The sequence below is a fragment of the Ambystoma mexicanum genome, chromosome 3p, assembly GCF_040938575.1.
Source record: "Ambystoma mexicanum isolate Mex_15411 chromosome 3p, UKY_AmexF1_1, whole genome shotgun sequence".
Taxonomy (NCBI): Eukaryota; Metazoa; Chordata; class Amphibia; order Caudata; family Ambystomatidae; genus Ambystoma; species Ambystoma mexicanum.
The window spans coordinates 945,985,442-946,008,453 of NC_090925.1; the positions used below are offsets into that span (position 1 = coordinate 945,985,442).

The 23,012-nt window shown below is 45.9% G+C and overlaps 1 protein-coding gene across 5 annotated transcripts in view; it reads right to left on the bottom strand.

Annotated features, from left to right (window-relative positions):
- NDRG3 (NDRG family member 3) overlaps positions 1-23,012 on the bottom strand; it is a 1,445,730-nt gene that overhangs the window by 1,161,502 nt on the left and 261,216 nt on the right. For all 5 annotated transcript variants that reach the window (XM_069652255.1, XM_069652253.1, XM_069652252.1 and 2 more), the window contains exon 4: positions 3,995-4,100. In XM_069652255.1, coding sequence (XP_069508356.1) covers positions 3,995-4,100 — 106 coding nt within the window. The remainder of the gene's footprint in view (positions 1-3,994; positions 4,101-23,012) is intronic.

Here is a 23,012-nt window from a genome sequence, read left to right on the forward strand (position 1 = left end):
AGCTCTAACTCTCCACAGATCGGATGTTTTTCCAAGCAGAGAGTGGGGGTAGATCTCTCTCCTCTGTAGGTGCCTTGCTTCTGTGAGGCCTCCCTGCCCCTCCCAGACCTCCAGAAGTTGTAGTCCTCCTCCTCCTCCTCCTCCCCCCCCCCCCCCCCCCCCCCCCCCAGGCTGCACTTGACTGGCTGGCCTTGAACCATTCCAGTCCCCTTCATCCCACTTAGTTTTTGGCCCACCCCTTCCCCTGCTCCTCTCCCCCGGCCCGGTTCTCCTGAATTTCCCTTGCACTCTCCTCTCGCAGATCCCCATACTCCCCTGCCCCTGTACTTCTTGTTACTGCAATTGCATGACCTGAATGTCACAAGGCCTAGTAAAATAGCTTCCTTTTGTCTCCCCGTTCCACCACGTCCTAGCGTTGTTGCGCCACAAAACACTTATAGGCGCATTATAAATAACCAATAAATAAAATGACTAAAAGCCTCAAGGTCCTTATCTGCTAAGTCTGAGGGAATCTTCTCTTTCTAGGTTATTTCATTGCAATCTGCTGAGTCTTTCACCATGTGGAAGAGCAGATCTGGTACTCAAACTCATGTACTTTTGGAGAAAATTTCAGCACTCCTCCCTGATGTTATCCGTTGAGTTCACAATGTAATGTAGCTGAAACGTATAAAGCGTAAACGTTCGCCCAAGGGCATCTTGGCGCTCCTGCGTGATAGGAGAGACCTCATTTAGAACAGATCGGTCTTCAGAAGTTTATGGAAAGCAGAGTGTCGCACACTGGCCCTAAGTGGCGGTGGGAGAGTGTTCCAGAGAATGGCAGCCACCACCGAGAATGAACGGCCCCAATGTGGCAGTATGTCGCTGCAGGGACTGAGCCAAGGCAGGCATTAGCCGTGCGCAACACCCGAGTGGGAATAAAAGGCCAGAATTTAGCCTGGAGATATTCTGCACCCTGTTTGTAAAAGGCACGATGAACTAAACAAAGGACATTGAACTTAATCCGCTTGGCAACAGGGAGCCAATGGAGATCCCCAAGAATGGGAGAGCTGTGAGCATGACAGGGCGGGTGGACACAGCCGGGCATGCTGCAGAGTTCTGAAGGACCTGGAGACGCTGGATAATATAAGCCAGCTGAGCCAGAAACTATGAGTTACAATAGTGGATCGCCAAAGGCACCAAAGCGGAACCCACATGCGCCTGTGAGTAATGGGTATTAACATCCGACACAGAAGTTTGAGTTGGAAGTATCCCTGTTGACAAATGGAGCCCCCCTGAGATTCCGAGGGAGAAATTGACCCCTAGGTCCTAGACAACTGAGACAGGAGAATGACAAGGGCCAAGAGAAGGAGGCCAGAAGTCCAAAGAGCCAAAGCAGAAGAAGGGCCCAGCACTCGGTCATGTCCCAATTGAACTTGAGCCAGTTGTCCCGTATCCAGTCTCTCACAGCTTCCAGACAAGTCCGAAGTCTAACTGCTGTTTCCAGGATGGACAAGTCATTGCATATGTAGCAGGGGAGGACGTGAGAGAAGATAATCTTGGTCAGAGGTTGAACATGACCGGGGAAATGGAGGACCCTTGAGGAACACCACAAGTGATGACTGTTGCAGAGGACAGAAAAGGTGGAAGAGAGAGTTTGACAACGGTCAGTAAGAAAAGGCAAAAACCAAACCAGGATGGTCAAAATGCAGCCGAGAGATCGAGTAACAGCAATGCGCTGAAACCACCTCCATCCAAGGACTGAGCCAGATCGTCCACGACAGAGACCAAGACACTCTGTCCCACGCCCTGGCCCAGAACCTAGATTGTGAAGAGTGAAAAGAAGAAAAGAAAAAAAAAAGAGAGAGACAAGTAAAGGACAGACCAAATGCTCCTAAAGATTCATAGGAAAAGGTAACAAAGAAATGGGCTGGCAATGAGGAAGAACAGAAGAATCAAGAGAAGGCTTTTTCAACAGCAGGATCACTGTTGCATGTTTCGAAGATGAGGGGATAAGACCAGTGTGAAATTACAGGTTAACAGCATCAGTGAACAGATAGCCCATCTGGGGCAGAATGTCTTTAATCAGCATCAGCGGGATAGAATCCTACGGAGGCTGATTTTAAGTGAGAAATCACCACTGATAATTCAGTGGAGGAGTAAATGGGAAAGTGAACCAAGACCTGACTGGCAGAGAAGCCGGAGACGACAAACCTGATTGAAGAGGCAAGCTCCAAGAAGAAGGTGGGGAGAGCGAAGGGAAAATATTAGCCCGAATTGTGTTGATTTTCTCAACAAAGAAAATAGATAAAGAGTCACAGACTTACTCCGACAGAAGAAGGGGCACAGGAGGCGCCAACGGCAGACCGCGCACAATTTTGAATAGATCCTTCGAACGATTGATGGAAGCACCAATGATAGATAGTGGCATAGTGGGCTTGCTTAGCAGCGGCGACAGACCTATGGTACCGAGCGGTCACCAAGGACAGAACACTTTTAGCTAATGGGTCATAAGGATGCCTCCAGCTACGCTCAGCCTGACGGCACTTCAGGCGAAGTAACCGAAGCTCATCAGAAAACCATGACTGAGCAGGGCGAGTGGAGGATCTAACTGTTTTCAGGGGGGCAAGAGTCAGCGACCATGGTCAGTGTATCCGATAAAGTTGCAAAATCCGGGGGGGGGGGGGGGGGGGGGTCAGTTCCTGGGTGCTGGGCACATAAGTGTGGAAACATCAGAGGGTAAAACCAAATTCCAGCCGCGCCTTGCAAAGAAATCTCCCAAGAAAAAGGGATAATCAAATGATCAGTCCATGGCACTGGGAAGGGTGGAAAAGCTGTAACCCCCAAGGGCTGGGAGAATATACAGTGTGAGGTATTGCCTAACCTGTGAGTGGGACTTGTAATTCCCTGAGCAGAAAATACCTCATGCATGCATAGCAGAGATAAAACCTCGAGTCTTTGAGTTGGCCAGATCATTTACTTTTAAATTGAAATCACCTAGAATCACAAGGTGCGCAAGCCTAAAATGCAGGTCGGCCGGCAGGTCTATAAAAGCGTCACAAAAGGACAGATCAGATCCTGCAAAACAATACACTAGTAGAAAATGTATACAAAGGGTGGGAGAAACTGCAAAGCATTACATGGCTTACATTTTTATCTTGTGGCTAAAAGCAAGTAAAACCCCAGAATAAGAGGATTAAAAAATAATTGCCACCCTCAGCCTGCGGAGGAGCGCGGTGCGCAAAGATTTTAAAAATTGGGCGGAAGGAGTCAGGCCATTAGAGGACCTGATGCTTCACTGAACCAAGTCTCTGTGACATATGAAATCCGGAACATGGTCAACAAGGAGATCATGGACTATGACAGAGTGAGCAGTAAAGGAAGGGGCATTGAAGAGCATACTAGGGACATATGTAAGGACGGCTCGGGCATGTGGCCTTACCGAGTTTCAGACCACCCCAAGGTAAAGAGGTGGATGTGGGCGCCCCCTGCAGCAACTGCTCCTTAGAGTAGCACAGCCAGTCCAGCGTGGGCGGTCATACACAGGGGAACATATCACCTGGGCCATCGGAGGCACGGACCAGCACAGACGGGCTGGATTTAGGCACAAGATGTACAATGCAGCCCTTCACTGGTAGAATACTTCATTCACCCGAAGAAATACTTGAAATGTGTGCTTTTGCCATTTCATAACTCAATACATCAGTTATATCAGCAGCTTCTGATGAACTTCCCCATTTATACCTATTCCCTATGCACCCACACAAATGATCACCTTAATGTATTATAAATGTGCGTGCATCTTATGTAGCATTGACACAGGTCATGAAGGTTAATGAAGGACATATCGGGTACCACTCAACCTTTAAAAGAAACCCAAAGTGCGGATTTCACTTTCCCCATCATTGATGACTGGTAGTTTATTTATTACAGAACATAAGACCACAATCGCCAAGCTACATAAAGCAATTCAATCGCAGCCTGGACTGAATTATTCTAAAGAGATTCTCACACTTACGGTTTAGGCCAATATCGTGGTAGGTGAGAATGACTGGTCGATTTCCTTTTGGAGTGCCACGCATGGTTACATGCAGAACTCCATGTGCAGTTTCAATCTCGTGTTCCTAAAAACAAATAAAGTTTTGTTCAAGATAACAACACATATCGAAACGTCCATACATTACCAAACTCTGCAGCTAATTAACCAGTTTACAAGCCACAATTTAATAGACTAGAATAGGTGATTAGAAACATCTTCAGCAGATCCTCTATGCACCAACTAAGATCCCCATTCCAAAAACGGCTGCAACTTTGAAACAGTAAAGTGGTAATTTGTTTAGTGTAGAATACCAACAAGAAATAATTACTACCATTGGCAATTAATCTCACGTTGGCCAGCGCTAGGAGAAAGATTAATAAAAGCATGCATGGTGTCTTTCAACCCACTTTTCTGCAGTTCCAAGTGATTCATTGAAGTCCAGAAAATTAACTCCAGTAAACTTTAGGAGTTATACTGTCTTTGTCTTATAAGCCTCATACGCTTAGTTTTGTTCATGTGAGCCACTGTTGGCAATGAGACCCAGGTCCTTTCTTGGAAAATAAGTGTACATGGGAGGAGTGGGGGAGGCACAAGTAAAAATTGTCCTAACAAAGGCAAAGAAACTGTCAAATGCTTCACTGAGCAAGTAGATGTCAAGGTGGTCTTGAAGGATGGAAGTAGGGGGTAGGTCCTTCAGGTAATGTTTAATGGCATCCTGAAATCTTAGGTGCTGGAATTGTTTCAATGCTTCTCATTGTTTAAACTACCTTGAGAAAAAATTACCACACACTAATTTTCGGGTATGGCAAGAGACCTAGCAAACCCAGTTTGACAGGTAAAACAAGCTTTGTCCGAACAGTGATTTTAATAGAATGTATTGCCCATTGAAGGTATTGTAACATGGTGAAACATTAGAAAGCATGATGCAGATTGGGTATTGGGACTTCCTAAGTAAATAGATCAGCTCAGACATTTATGGATGCAGTGCCTCACAGCTCCCATATACCCAAACCAGAAGTTCAAAATCCTACCACTCATCATGAAGTATATTGGTTTCTAAAGTCCTGGAGCGCAAACTTTAGCACGTCCAGCATGATGGTGCTTGGGGAAAATGGTATGGCAGATAGTATGTCCTTTCCTTGGGGTGGTTTGTTTCAGCAGGTGGGTTTTTAAGTCACGCAAGGCATAAAATAAGCAGTCGCATAGCAATTTGCTATGCAATTCTGTAGGTTTGCTGATTAAACAGAATTGTGTAGCAAATCCAGCTTTTTAATTTACGCTGTTCAATGAAAACATCTCGCACTGCATAACTTTTGCCCACATCGATCTCTTCACCCTCCTTTCTATGTTCAGAACTAGTTCAAAGGGCCTAATGGAGAGAGACATTTTTATTGAGCCAACTATATCCTGCCTGGCAAATAACAGTATGTGCCAACTACTTTTCCCTTTTTTTTTTTTTTTTAAAGATAGTCATGTAATTCCATTCCTAACACCATTCCTAAAATGTTAAGTTGTTACATAATGCATAATTACAGTATTGCTACTGTAAAACTGCATAGTCTCCATGCTTTACAGGAAAGTTTAGGTTTGTGTATCTAAATCTCAGCGTCAACTATATTTCATTTTGTTCCAGAAGATGCATCATACTGCAGAGAGAACAGTTTGGAAAATGTACTTGATCTCACCTCAAATGCTTTAAAATGGCAAACCTGGTTCTGTAACCTGCTGGGAGCATACATCCGTGCAACTGGTGCTCTATCTATGAGCTGATTCCCCTACTGCTTGACATTCTATCTCATCACCCTGTTGCTTTATACCATTTACCCTGTTCTCTGCCTGCGACGCCATCCACTATGCTTAGTCTCTGACTTTATTTCCTCTTACATAATGAATACACAAAGTTAACTAGATGCTTGAGCAAAGTAGTGATCAATAGTTCCATCCAGTCTGTACATCTACAGAGCTACTGCAATACCATGCACGCTAGTTAGCCGCCAGAGCTTGCTTTTCTCTGATTGCATTATACATTAGCATCTGTGGAAGAGAGCTGGCCAAACTGTTTTCAGACCCCGTATCCATTTGTGTCCACTCATGAAGCTCATCATTTACATTTTACAGGCACTCAACCAGGGCTTACAAAGTCTTTTTCCCCCACACACGTACCATTTGCAGGGGATGTTCAAAAAACATGTACATTGTTTACAGTAATTGTCAAATAAAAGTTTCACAGTGAATGGCTGACCCTGTGTGTGGCCGTAGTATGCCAACAAAAAATGGGTTTATGGTGACATGCACCACTTTACAGAAAGGGCATTTACATTTTGTGTCAGTTGCCATGGGTCGTGTGCATTTCCCTTAGGTCAAGTAGGTAAAGTTACTTGACCATTGGGACTAGCAGAATTTTAACAAAAGGCCTGACTCAGCTCACTAACGTTTTATCTCAGAGGTACACTAAACCGTTGTATTGTTGCTCATATTAAGTCTCATATTATGTCTTGGGTACAAATAACATCCGGTAATATTACAAATATTAGTATAACATTGCAATTCAAATGAGTTTGTTTGCGAATCAAGAATATTTTAATTAGCAAACTATGCTAACCAATTATTTTAAACTAATTTATGCCTTGGCCATGTCCAAGATCTCTCGGGACGGAGTCTCGTCAGGTGAGGCATTGTCTCTCCCAAGTACCAATGTCTTGAGTGGACACCTTGAGAACATCCACAATATTTTGACACTTGGCTCAACTGCTGTTGCTCTACCTGAATTTGTCCATATAATGATCCTTTATAGTACTAAGTAGCTTTCATGTTAAGTACTTAAAGGAGACCGTACCAGGTTCCACCAGAAAGTCACTATAGAAGGTCATGCTGAAATAATGTACGGACAGGGATAAGGGGTTGTTATCCCTGCTCTGCTCCTTGAAGCGGCGGATCTTGCATAGCTGGTCGACAGAGCACCATACACCAACGCAAACAAATTTGCTTAGTGCTCTCCTAAGAGGAATCATAATGAAGCTGGGGCGCAATCACAAGGTTGGTTTGGTTTCAGTTGTGAGATATGGTGATATCATTTATAATTAGGGTTTCTGGTTTTCGGTGGAATCCGATAAACCCCAGAAGAACGCCACCAGGAGAAAAAGTACCTCACCTGGTTAAAATGAAAAATAGCTTTCGCGACCAGCGGTGCCTTAGTGTGAGCAAGGATGTTGGGGGTCATTGGTGGGAGGGGGGGGTGGCTGGGAAGGGGGCTTGGCACACAACATTAAGTCCCTACCCTATAAGCCTTTATGCTTTCGCCCATTGCTTCCTCTCCTGTTGCACAACCTTAAAAAAAAAAAAAAAAAAAAACACTGCACATTCTAGGTTACATTGTTTAGTTCATAAAATTCATGTATATGTATACATATACATACACACACAGCTAGGAGTGGGGTCTCAGAGCGGTTAATGGTCATGTGTGTCCAGATGTGCCAGGCAGAAAAACATTTAGTAATCATTTAGGTTCCTCAAAAATAGACTTCACTTCACTTATGGGGGTTAAACATTGGCACAGGATACAGGAGTTTGAAGTTCTTGCATAGCCCCATAATGATCATTTTCCCATTTGTTTGAAATTATTTTGGCGGTGTGGGATTATATTCTGTTCACACAACTTTTACATTTCTCGAGGGTGCCTCGATTGCCCCGCACCAGAAATACAAGGTCACATGGGAGAAAATTGGCCCGATGTATTTTTTAACCAATGTTTGGATTCTCCGTGTTCTGAGCAGCTGTTAACCAAATTGAACCCACACCAACTCTGAATTAGTAACAAACATCCTTGAGCTTATGGGTACTGTGTCAAATTCCTTTAAGAGGGAACTCCCTGATCTGGTGCTGGCACGTAAATGTTGGTTCAATGAAGGTTGCAGAGCTTCTAAGTGAGCGCTTATCTATCTTGCATTCTCCAGAAAAATCTAAAGGTGCAGTGATAAAGGCTCAAGTAGAGCATCAGACATCTCTTGAGCATAGGAAAAGGGAATTCGAAGAGGCCTGGGACTCCCTGCTGAGGGCCGTTGAGGCAAATAATGCTAGGACATTTTGGGATTTAGTACCTCAGGGCCCGAAATACAAGATTACAAGAAAAGGAACCGAGCCGCACGTACAGGCCATGGCCTGGGATGAGCATTTCTCGCCTTTGTATTTGTTCACCTATAGTTTTAATGCAATCTTGACAACTGGAAATCTTCCCCCGTCTTGGAAACTAGCCATCATCTTTCCCATCTATTAAAAGGGCAACCAGCGTCTCCAATGGCCTACAGACTGATATGCCTACTGGATACATCCTTCAGGATCTTTGGGAGAGTCCCGTTAGGTCATCTAGAGAAGTGGATTTCTTCAAATGATAGTCAGATCTTCAGCTGGGTTTTAGGCCCGGAGTGAGTACTGCGGAACAACCTGTGAATTTTTTGTGAGAGCAATTGTGCAAGAATGTCAATTGTTGCTTTCTAGATTAATTGAGGACTGTTTTGAATCTTATGACTTTGTATCAATTTAAATAAATATTTTTGATACCTTTACAAAAGTATTTCCTCTGGTAACTCCTTTCAGAAAGTTACTACTTGTTGATTCTCCACTCCAGAGAGTAGAGATCTACTTTTTCAGAAAAAAAAATTAATTTAGCCCTTGGCTGTGTTGGTTTATGTCAATTGTGTAAACTACATATTCCTCCAGGCAGGAAGATTTGTATAAATAGTTGCACTTTTTTGTCCCCCAAGTGCATTTCCACAGCGAGCAATTATGTCTGCAATGACGGAGTACGAGACTATATCTTTCATAGAAGCCCAAATAGAACAACTTATTTAAGGCCCTTCCTTTTTTGAAAACTTACAATGACAATGGCGGCACCTCTAGTGAGGCTTTGCTTAGACTCCAGAAAAAACTATTTTGTACAGAATTGCATGGTCACGTCTTCAAAGAATATCTGAAATCTAGCATTATACCTCAGGGACTACAGGTTAAAATCATTCGTGTCTCTTTCAAGATTACCCTGAATACAAAATTTAATTTAGCCAATTGGCGACTAAATGTAGCCGTGATTTGTTAGTATGAACAATAACAGCACAAATGATAAGTGACAAAATTGCAGATCATTTGGCAGAACAAGAAAATGCCTTGACTAACACCATCATCTTTGAGACCAAAGGGAAACTTGAACAAGTTAATAAACAGTTTGTAGAGTTCAAGACTGCGACTGTGCTAAAAAAAGAAAAATACAAAAACTAAATTTAAAACAGACATTTCTGTTTAAACAAATTTGCGACTGTGCTAAAAAAAGAAAAATACAAAAACTAAATTTAAAACAGACATTTCTGTTAAAAAAAAAAAAAAAAAAAAAAAGTACTGTATCCTTACTAGGCTGACTATTTTAATTTTCAGTCATTACGGAAATCCAACTAGGACATCTGTCCCAACATGGCAAAGGAAAGATGGGTTACTTTTTCTGACACTTCATCCAGTAATTCAGGGAGCGAGGGGGCCAATAACCATGCTGGCTCAAGTTTTGAATCAAGAGGGTAAAATTTGAGGCAGGGGCGGCCGTCAAGGTTGCAACCATTTTCAACAAGGTAAGGGAATGCACAACATGCAGGTGCAGAAAGTGAAACCACAGAAAACAGACTTCCGGGATTTCCAGACGCACAACTGAGCGTACCGGTGGTAAACATACCTCTGCCGATTTTTAACCCATCGAACTGAACCCGGTTGAAATGTATGTTACAGCGTGGATTGTCTTTTGCCCCCACACAAACTAGTGCCCATCTCTTAACCAGTGAGATAAAACACTTCTCATGCAACATAAAACTCAAGCTCTTTTTCCAAAGAGATACATTCAGAAGAAAAGGTCACAGGTTTACATGCCCAATCTTTTTTCACTACAAATAATTCAGAATTACCAGCAGAATATTTTACTTTTGAAATTATGATACTTGCAGAACTTGATAAAATCACCAATGACCACGACTATTTGTTTCACCCCAAACTTGCGTTGGCCGAGTTCGAGGAAATAAACACTGGCACAGGATCAGTTGATGGTGATTAAGGCTGCCGACAAGGGTGGAGGGATTGTAGCTATGGACGACACTTGAGATGACCAAGCGACTTAGATTGTTGTACATACCAGGCCATTACCAGAACATAGGCAGTGATCCATCTGCGGCTATAAAGAGAATGCGTTTTACTTTACATGAGAAAGCCATGGAGGAAGGCTATTTGTCACAAAAAGAATGTGACTTTATTCATTTGTCAGAAGACCGTACTCCTCGTTTCTACATAATTCCTAAAACCCACAAGGACATTAGCTGAACGCCCCATTGTATCCAAGTGCAGGTCTATCCTTGAGCCTTTGTCACAATATCTAGACCTTTTATTAAACCTTTAGCAATGACAACCCCCCACCTTTCTATTGGACTCGAGATGTCATTACTAGAGTTGAAGGTCGTGCTTTTGACGCATACACTCAAATCCTGGTGACATTAGATATCGAGGCTCTGTATACCAACATTCCACAGGACAAAAGCAATTCAAAGTCTTGAGATCATGCTGAATAGGTACCCCATACCACAAAGTTCCAACTACATTCTTGACTGCCTGTGCCTCATTGGTCCTCAAAGAGCTTTTTCAAGTTTAAGGACTCATACTTTCTCCAAAGCAAGGGTACAGCTAGTGGGTGTTCTTTTACCCCAAATTTGGCCATTATTTATACGGTCTTGATTGAAGAACATGTGCTGAATAATGGCAATCCATTCTTTCAGTCAATCACATTTTATTGTCGATACATGGACTATATTCTCCTCATTTGGGAGGGCAATGCAGTCTTTGAACTCTTGTTGGTTGGCTCAATTTGGTGGTGCTTTACTTAGGAACATTCCGATACAAGAATTTCATTTTTGGATTATCAATTTTTGACGATACGGGCAATCTTAAAAGGTAGAGCTGTTCAGAAAAACAACTGAAAGAAACAACTTTAAATTTCAAAAGTCAACATCCCCAAAGTCTTCTTGAAAATCTACCCCTTTGTGATTGTTTTTACGACTATGTCGTAATTGCACTGATATTGCGAGATTCAACATACATGCATATATTTTACAAACTAGACTGTTAGAATGGGGGTACCCTAAAAAACAAATGTTGCAGGAATAGATATACACCAATTGGGACAGCTTGTCGACTCCTAAAACTAAATCGGATTTAGGCAATCGCTTGGTCTGTGCACCGACTTTTTGTCTGCACAGTAACGCCAGCAAGGGCTCATCCATCCTAAAGAATTGGAGCATCCTAAACACACTAGATGTGAAATTGGATAAACCATGGTTTGCATTTAAAAGAAGCAAAATTTTAAAACAAAGATTGACCAGGGCGAGCCACATACGAACTAAAATTACCATCCGCATTGCTCATCTGACCTTGGTAGTGGGTCATTATCCCTGTATTTCATGTAGAGCATATTAATATTCCAGAAAGACAATATGTTTCAATTATGAGGGCAGGTTTTGGAATTTGCATACATTCACCACTTGCAAAATGCAAGAATGTCATTTATGCTATACAATGTCCCTTCAAAAAACTGTACATCGGTAAATCCAAGGGAGGTGCACCGGAGGATAAATGATTGGTCCAAAATGTGTAATCGCACATTAAATGTGCCATTGGTTCTACATTATCTGAAAATGGGACACTCCCTTGAAGACCTCATTTGGTTTTCTATAGAAATAATTCATGACTAACAGCACTCAGGAAGCCAATTAAAAATCCAGAACTGCTCATTATAGGATAGTTTTATCTTAAAACCTTTGAGAGAGGACTCTATGGAACAGAATTTTAAATCATGAGGGCCCCTGCGTTTAGTAATCGGCTCTTGCAGTTCTGCGACAATGGTGGATTCTTAAAAAACATCTCACCTATCGGCTTAATAATCAGAGCCACCAACCCAAGACAGAAGATTTACATTTCCAACTGCCCATTCGGTCTCAGTCGGGAATACATCTCTATGCATACAATTTTTGTATACTTCACTGTATACCTCATTGTACTCCCTGAATTGTGTTGACTCACATCAGTGAAAGAATCCACATTGGCGCCAATTTAGGCCCCATGGCGCCCAGTGCCTATGTGCTTTCCTGCGATTAGGTCCTGGTTGTATTACAGCCAGGCGTTTTGCTGGTGGACTCACTAAGTACCACAAATCCTTGGATTATTTTGGGTTCACAGTACCACGCAAGGCGGATGAGCTAATTTAATTCAATTGAATATACCCCTGAGCACAAGTGATAATCAGATGCGGACCCAGCTGTGGACCTTCATTACCATGGCAACATAAACGTTCCACGCAATGTGCACGTGCTAACTTAATTCTGAGCACTTAGCACAAGTGATAACCAGATACATTCCATGGCAATGGAAACATTCACTTAGCGGGAGTAGTGTGGTGCATGCCCACAATACTTTGACGTGTCCCCTGGGCATTCCGTCATTTTGAACCCACTGATGTTTATACGTCAGTAGGCACATAAAACCAGGCTGTTTTACTTCCCGGTCAGGACTTTCACCTGACGCCGTAGCAGCTTAACCACAACTGCTTGATCTATTCAAGGTAACTTATTTGCTGGTACGGCTGACTTGTCTACGAGTGCATATATTGCTGGTCTTCATCCAACTTACAAGCCAAGGGTGATAACATGGTGCTGTTGTGCTCGAACAGGGGTGGGGCACCCGTTCCATCTAAAATGTTGGTTGTACTTTGCTTCTCTCACTTTTGCGACGTGTAGAATTATGACACGGTTCGGCCCCCCAACGATTAGTATGTTCCAACTGCACCACTTAATTTCCTATTGTTGGATACATCTTGCCTTGCAACGTCCTGGTCACCTGACAATTAGTGTGTTCTAGCAACCACATTTTGGTGTTTTAAAAAACTTTTTTTTGGAGGTTTGAGGTTCACTCCAGATTGCTCCATCTGCACTGTGATCGCCTCCAAGGAATATGGAGGCTACCGTGTCGGCCATGCCAACTGACTAATAAATGAAAGACATGTGGCATGCACCTGCTATTGTTTGTAGACTATTGTTGTACATTTCCATATGTGCCCATGCACGGACAACCCAACGAAACCACTGCAGGCCGGCCTCTTTGCGCAAAGCTTTAACATGCAGTGAGCTGTGAGCCCTAGAAGTGCAATAGCTGTACGACAGCCTCCAAATTATATTTCTGGAGGCCTGCAATTTCCGTGATTGATGGATTGATTCAGGGGAAGACACTGCCAACTAACGCAGTTAGATCTCACTTTTCCCCTCAGGGTTTTTCTTAAAATGTCTCTTAAATTTTCACTAAGATATGGGATTGGCCTCATTCCATTCTGTTCCACCTTTTTTCGCCTGAAGGCACGGGGACTCTGAGCACCAAAGTCATTTCGGGTTCACCTGGCATTCACTGAGGTGGGTCTAAGCATGGGGTTCTTCAATATTGCATTATTGGGCACCCATGTATGTGAATGTTGTGTACTGCCATTAGGCCATCACAGGCAGTATTAATTGTCCAATCACATTTTGACTCATGTGGCCATATATAGTTTGTTGTTGTAGAAGGTCTTTAACCCCCTGATGAAGCCGTGGCGACAACACCTTGACTTCGAAACCGGTCAGTCCTGTTTTAGTCTTGGAAATGTTATAATATTGTACAGCAGATTTATTCCAAGGCAGAACAAAAGCAAAAAAAAGAAGAGGACATTAATTGTGGAACATTGCTGGGGGGGCGGGCGTGGCTAAAATGCCATGGAGTAGGACGTGTTCCCTCCAGGGCTCCTGCAGATCCGTGAAGATCCTAAGAAAATACTATGTTCAGAACGCGCACTGGCGCTCACAGAAGGGAGAAAGATGGCATGAATGTGCCGCGCGCACTCATGCGTGGTTTGGAGGATTGACGGACAGTATGTCCTTGGAACAGACGCATTGCAAGATTGTATCCTGACAGCAACGACTTCGTAACAAAAGGGCGGGCGCGAACAAACGACTGCCTCGCGGCGGACATTAACACAGAGGATCTTGAGGCCCAGCGGGGCACCAGTGCGCCTCAGATTGTGGCTTGGCAGCGGGCCAGCGGCAAAGTACAATCCGTGCAATAACATTGTAACAAGAGGCACGGAGCCTACATTGCGGCGGGGTGAACTGGAGCGGCGCCGCAGCTGTGAAGCCGCAGCAGAAGGAGGCTGGTGCCCAGGAGCATGAGCGTCTCCTGCAACAATACAGAGACAGCTTATCAATACAACGACCCCCATGGGAGGGGAGCATTAACACCCGTGAACGGCGCAGGATGCGCACAGGGTCATTTTTGAATGGAGCCCAGATATAATGGGAATTGACAAAATGGCGCCCTGCCTGTACAATTGAAGTTGGAATCCCCGTAGCACTCAGAGCGGCACAGAACGGACCGAACGTTCTGGGTGGTGGACCCTGCCTGATGAGAAGAGGTGTGGGCATCATTTACACAGGGGGGAGAGACAGGGAGCTGGATACAGGGAGCCCACGAGTACTGGAGCACGAGCCTGCCGGTGAAGGAGGAGTTCCGGCGTGGGTAGAAAGTACGGCGGCAGCAGAGGCCATATTAGCGGGGATCGAGCGACCACCCCAAGGAAAGCGCCCGGGTGGCACGCAGCCCCACTGGTGCTGCCGTGGAGCGGGACAGGTGGACACCACTGTGTTGGGGGGTGAGTAACACTGCCTGAGGCGCAATATGGGAACCGGCACAACAAGGGTGTGACACTTGTGCCCAGTGGAGGATCAGGAAAACACGCTTTGCACCCCCCCCTCTCCTTGAACACTTACACACGGCCCAAATAAGTCTAAGAGCACCGCAGGATAACATACACGTGGGCAGGCTGCACCCATGACCCAGCTGCACTCTCCGCTGTAGAACGCAGAGCCTGCAACGACACCCAGAGAGACCCACAGGCACCTGGGGGCGCAGCAATACATTTGGACTAGCAGGAGTGGGGGCATACGGATGGGAACACAAATTGCCAGCGCACAATTGCATGGGAGGACATAATCCACTCCAGGCACAGACTCGGCAGCGCTGGTAAACCCTCAACTTCACCTCATCCGGGTCCTGTTGCCAACCGGGCACCTACTTAACGAAAGCCAAAGACTAATTTGTGGAGGGTCTTGCAAACACAAGCCCAGAAACATCAAGATGGCAAATAAAATGCCTAAAACCAAAGACAACAGCCCAAACTTGAGGAATATGCCAGAACACCTGCAGCTGCAGAGGAGGCTAGGAGCAAGGAGCGAACCCCCACCGTGGGCACAGATGCCATGAGCAAAGACCGTGAGATCCTGGCAGCGATCACGGACTTGAAAGTGGCTTGGGAGACCAAATTGGAATTGGCTATGGTTGAACTGAAGGCAGCACTGGAGCTCAAAGTTGGGGCAGTACAGGAGGAGGTGAACTTCCTCCGGCAAGATGTCAGGGCGCTGGCAGAACGCACAGGTGACTTAGAAAAGGAAGTGGCCCCGAATACAGCTGCATGCGCATCCCACAAATCGGAGCTCCATGCCTTAGTACAACGCGTGGGCAACCTGGAAAGCAGGGTGGAGGCAGCGGAGGGACGTGCCCGGAGGTACAACATACGCATTGTGGGATTGCCTGGAGGAGCCGAGGGACCCAACCCTACGGAGTACATTGAATCGATGTTGCTGCAAGAGAGAACAGGAGGAGTGCTGACCCAGGGGTTTGCGGTAGAACGTGCGCACAGGGCCCTGATGAGGAAGCCACCACCAGGTGCCCTGCCTAGGCCGGTGATTGCTAAGATTCTGAACTATCGAGATCGGGAGAAAATCCTAGAGCATTTTCGGAAGGGAGGGACGATACAAAGGGTGTCAGCAAATATAACAGCATACCCGGACTACACCCTGCAGGTTCAACGACGACGCATGAACTTTGGAGCAGTAAAGAGAAGACTGCGTGAGGCTGCCTACAAGCATATGCTGATCTACCCCGCAAAACTGAAAGTGTTCCACAGAAACAGAACACTGTTTTTTTATACCCAGGAGGGTGAGACAGAATGGCTGGATACGCAGAGATGCCCCCAGGAATCAGATATCCAGAAGGAAGATGGCACAAATAAGTAACATGGAGACTGTGGTGCCTAGGGTGCCGGAGCCTCAGACACTGGGACTAGAATATAGTACAGGAAACAGTGTCGGAATAGAGCGACCAGGGCTGTATATATATGATCCTTGAGTATGAGAACTTAGTGATAAAAGCAGGAGCCTAACGGAACTAGCCCTCACACCCCCACGAAAAGACCAGATAGGTGACCGGTGACACCCTGCTGGGTTCCTGACCTCGGCACCCCGAGGCAGGACCAAACGCAGGGGAGCCTGAGATCCAGGGATGGAGCTGGGCACCATTTGGGGACAGGTAGGGAGGGGGGAGGGAAGGGGTTGTGTGCAGTGTTTTAAAGTTGAGGTAGGAGGGGTGGAGAGGTTAGTTGGGAAGTTTGTGTTGGGAAAGTGAGGGGGACAAGCCCAATTCCATGTCAAATTAGACTGGAGAGGAAATCCGGGAGGGGAGGAGGAGGGACAAACCGCATATGAAAATGGGTAGCCTTAGAATTCTAACCTGGAACGTGAGAGGCCTCAGTTATCTGAAGAGGAATAAAGTAATGTATTTGAGGAGGCTGAAAGTCGACATAGCATTACTACAGGAAACCCACCTTACCAAGGAGAAACTGGAGGTGGTGAAGAGAAAGTGGAGAGGGACCACCAGGGGAGCCACGTACTCCACTATGCCAGGGGGAGTGGTCACGCGGGTGGCACCTCACGTACCATTTCGATTGCTTCAGTCCACAGTAGATGGTCCGGATGGTAGAATGATAGTGGTGCGAGGGGATGCTGGAAAACAGGGAAGTGAGCATTATAAACTGATATGCCCCAACCAAGACACAGCGGCCTATTTTAGGGCCCTATACAGCAAAATTAGCGCCCTACTGGGTGGCGCGTTCATATGGGGGGGGATTTTAACTGTACATTACACCCCAAAATAAATAGGTCAGACAGCAAACTAGACAGAGCCACCCCGGCTGCAAGAGCACTAGATGGCCCTGCTGAGAGACTTTGGATTAGAAGATATCTGGAGGCAGTTACACCCGGTAGACACAGTACTCACTACACGGCCCCACACAATTTGCATACGAGATTGGATTATATGTTTGTTGCCTCGGAGTTGGTAGGAGAAAGGATAGGCTCGGAATATAAGGCCAGAGTACTGTCGATCACTCCCCCTTGGTTTTGGAATGGAGGCACCAACCCCCCAGATCGAGAATTCTGACAAGGAAGCTCAGAGCCGAGGCCCTGCAGGACCCCGAATTCCGTGAGGACTTAAAGGAGGCGATTATTGAGCACTTTGATACTAACACAGGGAGCGTGAAGTCAGAAGGTATTTTGTGGGAGGCTTTCAAAGTGGTAGTACGGGGTGCTGCCATATCCAAGTCCAGAGGGCTCCAAGGGGGCATAGAGCGGGAACTTCAGGAGACAGAGAAGGAGCTGGAAGTAAATAATGCAGAGGGGGAGCACCTCACAGGAGGAAGCTGAACGGGTGAAGTTGTTGCAACAAATGGGCAGGGAACACTGGGATAGATTGTGCAAAATAAACTATAAAAAAAACATTGAAAGGCAGCAGGTGGGGGGGCACAAACCAGGTAGGCTGCTGGCATGGCTGTACAAAAATGAAACATCACGTCCAGTGGTCAGGGAAATAAAGGGGGGGGAAGAAGGCCAGACCTGGGATACACGAGAGGGAGTCAACGAAAGGTTCCTCAGATTCTATAAACGCCTTTATGAGGACACAGGGGAGGAGATGGGCCGAGAGATTCAGGAAACACTGGAAGAAATAGGACTTCCCAAATTAAATGATCAGAAGCGGGAGGACCTGGACGCCCCAGTCACATTGGACAAATTAGAGACAGTGATTCAACATCTACGGCCCCGGGGTCAGACGGGCTCCCAAGTGAATTCTATAAGACATAAAAGCAGGAGGTTCTCCCCCGCTGCTTGCCATGCTGAATGAGGCATTAAAACAAGGCAGGCTGCCAGAGTCCTTGAGGGAGGCGATGGTCATTCCGCTCCTAAAACCTGGCAAGCCAAGCACTGATTGCGGTTCATAAAGACCCCTTTCGATGCTCAACCAAGACAGAAAAATTCTCACAGCTATGCTGGCAAACTGGCTCAAACGAGTTATTGGCAAATTGAGACACCCTGATCAAACAGGCTACGTTCTTGGCAGGAACATAACCGACAATCCTAGGAGACCACCACATTATCGAACAGACAGAGAAGGACCCCGGTGACATGGTGGTTGTCTCATTGGATGCCATTAAGGCCTTCGACTCGGTGAGGTGGCCATGGTTGCTAGCAGCCCTGAGGGAATATGGGGTGGGTCCAGGGTACCCAAGGTGGGCCAAATGGTGATTAGCTCCCCGATCGCCAGTGTTAAAACCGGTGCAATAATTTCAGACAAATGGCAACTTAGTAGAGGTACTAGACAGGGCTGTCCCTGGTCGGCCATGCTGTACATTCTTGCCCTGGAACCTCTGGCAATCTGCCTCAGACAGCAGTATGGGGAGATAGGGATCCTTACGAAGGGAGGCTCGCATCTCATATCATTGTATGCTGATGATATACTGATATACCTGCACTTCCCAGAGGAAAACCTACAATATGTCCTGGAGGTGACGGAGCGTTATATTATCCTCTCAGGCATAGCGGTCAACCCCAGAAAATCAAGCATGTTCCCCCTGGGGAGGTACAGGTGGACCCTGCACGGGAATTTACCGGTCTTACCGATACCCTGGCAGACCAGGACATTCAGATACCTGGGAATCGACATATCACACGGCCGAGGATGAACGCAAATACAACACCGAAAAGGCAGTGGAGGGCATCAAGAATAGCATGGGGTTTTGGCCCAGGTTACCCCTGGCTATGGTGGGTAGGGCGGCTTTGATTAAAATGGTGGTCCTGCCGAGATTGCTACATTTCTTCACGAACATTCTGTATATGCTCCTCAAACTTTTTTTGTAAAACTCCACAGCTTATGCAGGGGCTTTATATGGCAAAACTCCAGAAATAGGGTGGCCCTTTGGAATTTAAAAAACTCGTGTGATAGGCGGGGTATAAACCTACTGAATTTTGAGGTATACTACCTGGCGGGACAGCTTCAGTACGTGCCCAGGTGGCTGTCCGAAGAAGAGACGGCCGAAGCCAGGCTATGGTGCAAGGACACCGCCCCCTTTTTCCTAAGAGAAGTGGTGTGGTTGCCCAAATCAAAGATGCAGGGCTGGGCGAGACTGCTGGTGTTGGGTTGGGAAATATGGAACAAGGTATGGCAATTGGTGGGGAACCCGACCCCCTGCTCCTTGCAGGTGCCACTGGTGGCGCTATGCGGGGAGGACACGCAAATGATAAAAGGGATCCGCAGATTCTGGGAACCGATGGGCCTTGCGACCTTCGGAGATGTATGGCAGGAGAGGGAGGCACTAGACTTCCAGAGATTAATGGAGGACACCGGGGTGCACAAAGGCCAATATATCACTCATACAAGAATTAGACTGGTGCGAGAAAGGTGGCCTGAGGCAGTGCTGGCGGAGCAACCCGATGCGGTCATTGAGACGATGTATGATATCTCGGAGAGTGGACACAAAATATCCCGCATATACGAACTACTAATGACCAGGGTGGGCAAGGAGTTGCTCCAAATGAGGCGGGACTGGGAGGAGGAGGTGGGAGAACCTATGTTGGATGGACAATGGGATAGGGCCCAAAGGTACCACAAGAAGGTGTCCCGGAACGCAAGGCTACAGCAGATCCAGTTGTATGTTACTCATAGGGCATATATGACCCCTAGCAAAATCGCCAGGTTTGGGAGTTCAACAGCACAGAAATGCCCGAGGTGTGGGGAGGTGGATGCTGGGATGTTACACGTTTTGGGCTTGCCCTGAGGTGGGCAGATTCTGGACGGAGATTAAGCTACGCTTAGTTGAAAAAGGGATCACACTCGAGGTGGAGTCAGTGTGGGCGTGCATGCTGGGGGGCATTGCCAGACCACGTAACCTGAAGCATATAAGTAAGATGAAAGACATGGCCTACATCCTGGCCAAATGGAGAATCGCAATGGGCTGGAAATCAGCCCAACGCCCCAGAATAGAGGCGTGGTGGGCTGACCTCCTGAAGTGGGCAGAAGCAGAAACGGCAGCCTGGTACGAAGCAATCAGTAAGGGAGGGGAGGAGGAAGTGGGACCCCTGATAGCATGGAGACAACTGGTGGCCACGATGGTGGGACCCTCCCAGGCCAAACTTAGTGCAGATGATACGAGGGAGACTAATGGGGAAGACAAGCCTGGAGATACGCAAGCAGATGGCATTGAAATAGGGGCTCTAGTTGAGGGGGAGGGGAGAGGACTGAGATGTAAAACATGTGAATGTAATGACTTGAAACTTATATGTGAATGTCCTAAATGTTGGTAATGTTTGGAGTGTTGTTGCTTTTATTAGATTAAATGTTTTGTATATATGTATTTTCAATTGTTATGTTATTTTGATTGTTGAATTGCGCATGGATGAGTGCATTGGGATAGATTGTGTGTTTGGATTGGTTTGAATGAGCAGTCAACTTTTCTCCTTTTCTTTTTCTAGTTTGGTCAAAGTCGTGATTTTACCTGTATTCAATTGTTGCTTTCTAGATTGATGACTGTTTACAATCTTATGACTTTGTATACATTTAAATAAATAATTTTCATAATTTTACAAAATGATTTCCTCTGGCATCCCCTTTCAGAAAATCATTTTGGCCTTCACGGAGATCACACACATTCTTAGGCATATACATTTGGGCAACGGAGCATGTGTCCACTTCGGGGACCAGGGCTAATGCACTTACTTTTTTAAAGTAAACTTGGGGGTGCGCTAGGGTTGTGTACTGGCCCCTTTTTTGTTCACGCTGTAGATCAACAGACTGCACCATGCCTTGGTGCAAACAGGTGCGGACTCCCCGACGGTGGGCAATAGGGCATGGACATTTTCTTGATAGCGCTTTCCCGGAAAGTACTTCAGAGGCTGATTTCGGAATACACCATATTTATGAAGTCTTTTGACTTAAAGATCAATACGGCCAAATCTGCAGTGATGCCATGCGGCCCAGGCGGGAAGCCAATAAAAATGCACCCAATGCTGAGTAATGTTGTGGCTATCCCGACGGTGAATTAATTAGATTACTTGGGTATTCGGTTCTGTCACTCTGCCACAGGAAAAGCCCATGTAAGCAAAGATTTGCATTGGCCAATCTTTGGGAGTGGTGTCTCGTTTCAAAGCCATGTGCACCCGCCAGCCTCTGCATAGGATCTTGAAGGTATTTAAGGTTCAAACTAAGGCTGCCACCAATTATAGTGCATGCTTATGGGGTTTTGAGAGGGGCGGGGGAAATCACAGCTCTCCAAATGAGCGTGAACAAGTTTCTAAGAAAGCTGTTGAGATTAACCCAGTTCAACCCAAATTCATTCCATCCCTGCTGAACTGGGTATTGGGTTTTTGGAGGATGGCTGGCTTTTGGTTCCTATGCTCTTCTGGTTAAGGGTATGGTTTAATTTAAAGGAGGCCCAGAAGCAGCACATTCTTAGGGCCATCATGTGGGCAGAAGGCTGGAACAAGATCCCTTGGCTCAAATAGAGAAAAGGTTTCTTAATTCAGTCCAACGTTGTTTACACCAAATCTGTTAAGTAATGAAGAGGTATAGAGTTTGAAAAAAAGGTATCATGCATAACATTAAGGAACACTGAAGCTAGAGCACTGCTTGTCCCTACTAATAGGAGGTTGGCCATGATTAGCTTGTTTGATATCATGCAGCCATACCTCATTTACATTATTGTTAGGCACCATCAAGTGCCCGTTTCAATTTGTTGCTGTTGAGCAGTCACTGCAAGTTGGAAGGGCTATTCAGATTCTTCTAGCTGCCTTTTTTGTGGGCACCAATCTGCGGTCTTTCACTTTGTAATGTTTTGCCCTCTTTAGTCATCCATCACACAATGTACAATTTTGTCAGTCTTACGAAAGATTAATTTGGTGCAATGTAGACCTGCACTATTTTTCCTTTTAAAAAGGAACAAGTTACTTACCTGTGACTGTTCTCCAGCATGGCTCTGGCATGGATTCACTGTCACGCTCAGGCGCAGGTCTGGCTTTGAGTGCTGATGCTTCTTCAATGGTGAAGCGCAGGACTCTGAAGATGAACAGGTAGGGCCCCTCTACTCTGGCTTCTCTGGCTCGCAGGAATATTCCCCTGTGCGTGAAAAGGGAGTATTACCTACTGACGGAATAATGCTCAAGCCTCCCACTCCCTTCGAACCCTCCACGATACCCTTCCACGATTCCCCGTGAAGTCTCACCTTAGGGTCTGGAAGGATGAGTTCTCCATTCTGCTTCTGATGCAGGGGCGCGTTGAAACCCAGTTACTTCACTGGATTGAGGTTTGATGGAAGTTCAAATAAGCTTGACTATTCAGGTAAGGCGTTGTAAGAGTTCTGTTGCAAGTTCAAAAGTTCAAGCTTAATAATAATGTCCATTGTCTTATTGCAGCAAGCGCTAACGCTTATGTCTTTTTCCCCTTAGGGGCCGGGGTTCGGAATGCCGGAGATATGTCGCCGACCCGAAGTGAAACGTGCAGTTCCAACAAATGACTGTTAAGTTCTGGATGAGCGTTCGGGTAATGTCTTTGCATTCGCTCATTCAATGTCTTTGTCTTTTTTCCCCATAAGGGCCGGGGTCCGGAATGCCAGGAAGCGGCAGGACCCGAAATGAAATGGGAATGACCCAACAGGTAAGTCTTAGAAGGAAACTGAGCTTTTCCTATTCCCTTCCTTCTCTCACCTTGTGTTCTTGTCTTTTTCTCTCTAGGCTCTGGGAAGTGGCTG